At 56.5% G+C, this 7,609-nt stretch overlaps 1 protein-coding gene across 1 annotated transcript; it reads right to left on the reverse strand.

Moving 5' to 3' along the window:
* Cbx2 (chromobox homolog 2) lies at positions 1 to 7,609 on the reverse strand (the record flags this gene model as incomplete). The annotated part of the gene is given in 5 exon segments (XM_013506142.1): positions 1 to 2,526; positions 4,279 to 4,384; positions 6,473 to 6,538; positions 7,450 to 7,493; positions 7,566 to 7,609. Coding segments are annotated over 5 exon segments (1,574 nt in total), but the record flags the coding sequence as incomplete, so codon positions are not given.

Consider the following 7,609-nt stretch of genomic DNA (forward strand, 5'->3'; position numbering starts at 1 on the left):
TTCCTGGTACAAAAAAAAAAAAAAAAAACCCAAAAAACAAAAAACAAAAAACCCCAAAAGAACAGAAAAAGGACTTGCAATCTTGAGTCCCTCCCCAGGCGGGGAGTAAGCAGGGCCCCAAGGCCAAGGCTGAAAGACCTTGGTCCTTGGCTGCCCAGCCTCAAATGGTACAAAGACATTTCTTCTCTGCTGGGAAGGAGCAGATACAGAAACCCCCAAAGGTGGGGGGGATTGTCAAAGAAAGCAGCCCCCCAGCAACCGCCTATCCACCGGGGGTGTCACTGTGGGCCTGCAGCAAACACTTGCATTCTGGTCCTCTGGTGGCTGGCAGGGGCAGCTTTGGGCACTGCAAGAGCTAAGCTGGTCCCTTGTCACCAGAAGATGAATTCCAACTTGTGGAGAGAGTTTCATATGCCCAGGCCCACCTCATGCCCAAGCTCCTCCACTTCCTACCTTTCCACCCCAAGTCCAGGGCTTTAGCCCCACAGCTAGGATGCACTCTATGGAGCCCAGGGTCACCTCCCACTGGGGTGCAGGTTGGCAGGAAGGAGCAGCCATGACACCAGATCCTCCTGCTCTTGAACCTGGAGGGCCCTCAGGTGAACCAGAGCAGCGGGACTGTCTCAGGCGAGCACCTGGAGGCTGGAGATGTTACTCCGAACCAGGGCTAGGTGGTGACCTTGTGCTCTGAACTTGTCCTTTTACATTAAGGCCCACCACGTGCCAGGATCCCTCAAAGGCCTAGATACTACTCTGAAGGAGGGTCCTGCCTGCCCCACTCAATCTTCTAAAAAATGGTGCCAGGAAAAGGGGACACTAGAGTTCCTCCGCTTTTTCTCCCCACTCCTTGGGGTAAGCAGCTGTTTAAGAAGCCCCTCTGACCCTGCCACTGGTCTCACTGGGGCCAGGCCAGAGGCTCAGACTCATGCTCAGCTGGGGGCTTGAGGCACTGGCCACCCAGGGGTCCTGAGGAGACACAGGCTGAGGCGGGGGCCTGGAGAGGTAGGGTAGTGGGGAAGCCAGGTCCCAGCAAGGCAAGGGGACAGCTTGTTACCAAGTCCCAGGACAAGGAGGAGTGAGGACAAACCTGCCTGCCAAGGAGACTTCACTCATCCCCAGCCCCTCAAGAGGGGTCACATGCCAGAGCAAAACCAGACAGTAAGGCAGGCAGACCTGGGTGGCTGGGGGCCATGGGTCAGGGTGACAGAGGTCTCAGTAATGTCTCAGGCTGAAGAAGCCCACGCTGGTCGGGGACTCTTTCACGGTGACCGTGATGAGGTTGGCTGTGACGTCAGTGACAAAGACGTGCTCAATGAGGCTGCGGGTGGGCTTCCAGTCCTGGCTGGTCTGGACAGAAACTGACAGGCTTTGTCCAGCCCCAGGCAGCGAAGATGAGTCGGGGTCTGAGTCCGAAGTGCTGTTCTCCTCACCTGTGCTCATCTCTGAGAGGGTGGCTGCCTTGCGAACTTCCCCTGCAGCCGTGTGGCCCTCCTGCCCGCTGGAGGCTGTGCTGCCCTTGGTGGTCTCCCTCTTGCCAGACGGGTTGGGCAGAGCTGTTGCCCTGGAGACCAGCTTCTCACCTTTGCCCATGTCTACAGGCATACAGGCCCCGCCTGCCCCAGTGGGGCCACCCCCAGTACCCTTCCCTGTGGCTGGGGTGGTGGCAGGGACAGCCTTTGTGGCTGGGGCATGGCGGGCAAGCAGGCCCACCCCAGGCACGCCATTCTTGACACTCTGTAAGTCCAAGACTTGCAGGCTCAGCTCCTGGGTGGGCGCTGGCTGGGAACCTGGGCACCCGGCAGGGACCTTGCCACTGCCGTGGGTGTGGGGAGCTCCCCCTGTGCTGCCCCCTTTCTGCTCGGCAGCTCCACTGATCCCAGAGGCCTTTGGGACCTTGCTTCCTGGGGGGCTCATCCCCAGCTCCCCTTTCTGCGTCCTCACCTTCAGGTCCAGCCCGAGGCCACACTTGCCAGTGGTTTGGGCCTTGAGCGCCAGTCTGTTGGCGGCCTGGGCCTGGCCCTGACTCATGCGGTTCATGTAGTGCACAATGGAACTCTGCCAGCTGATGCCGCCGCGGCTGGGGCTGCCCGCCATGCCTTTCATCAGGCTGGCCAGGTTCTCAGGGGTAGCCATGGCACTGGGGCCGCTGCAGGTCTCCTTGGTATGGGCCTTCAGGGCTGCCAGGCCTGCCACAGGTGCACTGAGTGGAGGGGGAAGCTTGCTAGCTGGGAGCCCCAGGTCCTTTCGAGCAGTCTTCAGCACCTTGGCCAGGCTCACAGGTCTGCGGGCGGCCTTCTGTTCCGGTGGCAGGGGCTTGCGTCCTCGCTTTTTGCGGATGGGATCCTTCAGCTCAGGCTTGGCCACCAGGATCTGGGCCTTCTTCTGAGGCACTGGGTGGGTCTCTCGGCCTCGGGGGCCCCTTTTGGAATCTAAGTCACTGTCCTCCTCTTCGTCTGAGGAGGAGGAGGAAGATGTGGAGGAAGAGGAGGAACTGCTGGATTTGGATTTGGAGGGAGCATCGGATTCCTGGAAAGACAAGGGTGAAAGCGCCATACCTCTACTGCCTGGTGCCAGGCTTTCCGCATGGAGTACCAGGAACCTCGCAGCCAGCAGCTGCTGGAGCTTCCAGGCCAGGGAGGCAGCCAGAAAAGAACAATTTCCCTGCTTCCGAAGGGACTTAACAGATTTTTATACGTTACTGTGAAATGTAAAATTAGGAACAGAAAAAAATAGAAATGGGTGTTTGCAAAAAGAAGTCATAGTGAGGTGACAGCACACCCAGCACTCTGCACAATCTCTGCCTTCTGGGGGACACATATTTAAGACAATCGGAGAAGGGCAAAGGTCACAGATCTCCAGGGGCCAAGAGCTGAATGAAGCAGACCACAGGGCCTCCCTGTGGAAACCAGGGCACAACCTGCTTCCATCTTCCTACTCCGAGTGTGACCCCTCAGAGCCTTCTAGCACGTAAGGCTTCTCTTCTGGGTGTCAGCCCAAATGCTAAATAAGGGTGTCTTCCTGCTTCTTGGGTCCCCATGCTGCCTGGCTACAAGGTTGATTTGAGGAGATAGAGCCAACATGCAGCCCGCTACAGCAGAGCTGTTTTGTCAGACCTGGAGGGCCCTGGCCTCTCTGACACGTACTGGTCTTGTTACCTCCAGATCCCTTTTCACATCAGTGGGATTTCTGCAGCCTGCACTAGAGAGGAAGATTTCAAAAAGAAGATGGAGTGGACAGCTTTGAAGACAAGTGAAGTCAGGACAGTCCAGCCAACATGATTCTAAGCAGGGAATCTAGTCTTAAGGAGGGATGGTCTTTGGAAGTAACTGCGTGCCAAGGTGTAGGGGCAGTGCCTCAGAACCCAGGACACACCCAAGACCAAGGTCAGAACCCCTTCCCCCATTGTCTCTAATGTGTCATGGGCCAGGGGTGATGTAAGGGACTTGGAGGTGTGTGCTTATCTGTGGGAGTGGGGCAAAAGCCGACCTCACTGCCCATTGTCACATCCGGGAAGGGCAACAGGACAGTGGCCACAGGTACCAGCACAGCACCACCACTCTCAGTCCTCCCAGTCCCCAGCCCTGCACTGGATTGGCTACTGGATTTATGGTGCACTCAGAGAGGGGGCTGGAGTAGCCCAACATTCTGGGCTTGACGGTTTGTCCTGCAGGCCCACATCTATGCAGCAAACCTGAGTACACAGGGTGCATGCATGCTTTCTGTTCCTCCCAACTCCTCCCAGTACTGGGGACTGAACCCAGGGCCTTTACACTGAGTTACATCTTCAGCCCTTTCAGTTTTTACTTTGAGGTAAGATCTTGTTAAGTCCGTCCCTAATTTTCCCAGGCTAGGTTCAAATATTTGATCCTCTTGCCTCAGTCTCCTAGAGTGCTGCTGGGACTGGCCACCATGCCTGGCTATACTTATTTACTGGTTCCCAGTGATAAGCCTCTAGAGGGGAGGAGTCATGTGTAGCAGCTAAGTTTGATCAGCTACCCAGTAGGAAGGAGTACAGAATGCAGAGCCACAGAAATAGGGAAACACTTTGGGAAATGGGCTGAGCCTTGCTGAGGTGGAAAGGATAGGGGCGGTGGACTTGTTGGTGCCCCCTGCTGGTAGACGCTTAGAGAGGCAGCAGGGGAAGACTGCTGCACAAATGCCCACCTCTTAGCCCAAACCACCTAGCCATGTCCAAGCCTGAAACCTTCCCCCTGTCCAGAACCGCTCTGGAAGTGAGAAGCCAAACAGGGTCAGCACACAAGGCCTGTAGCCACGCACCTTAAGTTTGGAACGCCGGCTGCAAGACGACATCACCATGTGCTTCCTTGGCCTGCCCCTAGGTCTCTTGCCTCTCTTCCGGTTCTGTACCTCCTTCTCGTGTTCCCTGAAGACACATCACTGGTCAGCACAGAGAATCCCCGCACCCCCCTCCACCACCTGGGAACCCCATGGGTTCCCTGCCATTCCAGGCTGCAGCAGCTCATCATTTCCTGCAGCAAAATGTATTTTGTCCATCAGGAGGCCTGTACCCCATCCTTTGCATTCCATCTTATTTGCATTTGGCTAAAGACAAATCAAAGATCTGAGAGCAAACTTAAGAAAGAGGTACATTTTCTTTTAAGGCAACTTTCTGCAGGTGGGCTGTTTTATGGAAATTCCAGCTTGGTTAATCAAAAGCAGTCTTTAGAATCACCTAGTCCAACCTCCTTACTTCAACAGAAGGAAGTCAGCAAGGCAATGACAAAGAATGCCCCTCAGGGTCTGCCTAAGCCCAGGGAGTCCTCACCCACTTGGGCTCCAGTCCTGCTTCTGCCTGCCAGGCTGCTGGCTCACCACTTCCTCCTTTTTCCTAATACCTCTCAGTTCTTGAACTGTATTCTTGACAGAGGTAATGAGATGGCAGTTCTGAGGCGGCTGGGCTCAAAGCCTGCAGCCTGCAGCAGCTCCCATGCAGCAGGGGTTAGGAGGTGCAGCCAAAGCCCTGCCCCCAGCCCGTAGAGCAAGCTTGAATTTCAGGACACCCCAGCAAGAAGGGGCCCTATCTGGAGAAGATGCCTAGTAATCACAGGAGGCAAATGTCCTTTCTTTGGGACCTAAAAGGGAAGCTCTTGAATCTGATTAGTACTCCCAGGGACAGCCCACATGCTGCAGCAGCCCCATCCTTTAACTTGCAGCTTCCGCATGGATGAGGTGGTGTCTCTTGGTCCAAGGGCTGTGAACTTGTGGCTTTCCTTCTAATGTACCCTTTTCCCAAAGCAAGGACCTGCCACACAGACATGTCCCTTCGCTGGGTAGGAGGAGGCAGAACATCTAGCTTCCTGACTTTTTTCTTCCACGGTGTAGCTATCAGACCATCCCACAGTTTTTAAATTTCTGTCTTTTGGATATTTTGGTCTCCTCTGCTCTAACCAAAAAGTTAGGTCAAAGACAGCTATTATGATGCTACTATTTTTTTCCAGTGCTGAGGATGGAATCCAGGGCCTTATGCATGCTAGGCAAATGCTCTAGCTCTGGCTCTACCCCTAGCTCCAGAACCCTGTCTGTTTTGGGAGACAGGGTCGTGCCATGGTGCCTAGGTTGGTCTTGAACCCTGGGTTCAAGTGATCTTCCCAAGCAGGTGGGACTAGGTGCAAGCTATGATACCCAAGCCATGAGTTAAATGGAGGGGAATGAGGTCACTGATATCTGCTTTGCCAGAAGTATTTCCTCCACTGTCCCCTGTCCCAGCACCTCTGCAAAGATCCAAAATGCCTAGCTACCTTGAGAAAAAGTGAAGACAGCCTGGGCTACCAGGAACAAACCCATCAGATTGACCCCAGCTGGGAAGGCTTTTGAGCAAACAATTCATCTGCCTCTAATGACAAGGCAAGCTCCAGAAGGGGGAAGGTATTCATGCTGCCCCTGGCATCATGGTCCATACAGGCAGGATGCATCCATCACCCTCCCTTCACCACTCCTTTCCCTTGCTCACAACAGTTGATCTCTTCCCCCACTCTCCTACCTAGAAGTAGAAACAACACCTCCAACTACAGAAGCAAATCCAGTCTGAATCTGGTAACAGCTAAAAGTGCTGCTCCTCACAAAATAGGTGCAACTCTGTGCTGTGGGCTCCAGCTCCATCTCTGAGCCTTCTCTTGCCCAGAGGCAAACTCACAAAGGGGCAAGAGGCTGGGTCTGCATTCTGCGGGCAGGAGTCTTAGCACTGTCTGCAAAGTGCTCCACAGAAGGTTCATTTTCACAAGTCTGGCTGTGAGAATGACCACAGCACCATCCGCCTGCACAGTCAGCCACCTAGAGGACACTGACACCTGTCTGCCAGGCCTGGCAACAGTTCTGTTATAGGACCTCAGCCTACAACTCCACAGATGTTCTACCCCGAGCTCCGGAACCCTGTTTTGGGAGGGCCCAAGGACCCTGGAGGGGCCACCTTCCCTGCAATGCCCCCTCCCGAATATGCTGTTAATTTTCTCACTTCTTCTGGAAGGCCAGGAGCAGCCTCGGGTCCAGAATGTTCTCCTCTGGCTCCCAGCTGTTATGTCTGGAAAATCAAAGAGCAAGGTACGGTCACACATCAGAACGAAACCCCATCAGTGGGGGGCCGCCCCAATGGCTTCCACGGGCCCGCTCAGGGCAAGGGCACCGTAGCAGGGTGGCAGTCCTCAGAGGCCCAAACCCAGATCCTCGGGGCCCTTGAAGCCTGCACCACAACTTCAAACCCACAAAGAAATTGCCACCTCAAGCCCCCAATTAAAACAGGCCACAAGGGGACTCCCGCTGTCTGTGCCCGGGAGGAAAACAAATCCCCTATAAAACGCAAAGTTGCAGAGGGAATCCCCTAAACTCTGGCCCGGAGCCAGGGAGGGAAGGGAAGGCAGGTCCAGAACGCCGGGAGGTGGGGGCGTGTGGGGCGTGGACGCAGCTCAAGTCTCAGAACAATGTGGTTGGCGCCCCTGCGAGCGCGGGACGCGCGCCGGTGCTGGCGGGGGCGCCGCAAAGAAAGGGGAGAGATGTCCAGGGAGAGAGGGCGCCCAGCAGCTCTAGACGGAGCCCCCCTTTCGAGGCTAAGTCCTCTCCCTCCCAAGCAGAGGAGAGAGAGGGAAAAAGTACATCTATCAATGCGAAGCTCAGGTTACAGAGAGGAAACCTGGACCGGGGAGGGGGCCCCGGGCCGGGTGCGGGGAGCCGCGGGGGGCGCATGCAACAAATGGGCGCGGAGGAGCGCGGCGCGCTGGGGCTCCGGGGCGGGAGGAGCCAAGCCCCACTCCCCCCGGGCTCGTAAACAAAGGGCAGCCCAGGCCGGGTCGGCGGAATGCCCGGGGATCCCGCGAACTTCTCGCCCTGACTGCGCACGCCCCCGAGCCCCAATCGCACGGCTGAGGGCCCCCAGGCCGCCTCCGTCCCTGGCGAGGTGGCGCGCGCGGGAAAGCTGGCCACACGCCGCGGACTCACTTGGAGGACCAGCCGCGCCACTTGACCAGGTACTCCAGCTTGCCCTGCGAAGAGAAGAGCAGGGGTGAGCCGGACGACCAGCGCGCGGCGGCCACGGGGGACGGAGGTGCACGCACCTTGCGGAGCCGTTTGCTCAGGATGCACTCGGCGGCGAAGACCT

This window comes from Chinchilla lanigera, unplaced genomic scaffold (assembly GCF_000276665.1).
Source record: "Chinchilla lanigera isolate Chin_1 unplaced genomic scaffold, ChiLan1.0 scaffold00105, whole genome shotgun sequence".
NCBI lineage: Eukaryota > Metazoa > Chordata > Mammalia > Rodentia > Chinchillidae > Chinchilla > Chinchilla lanigera.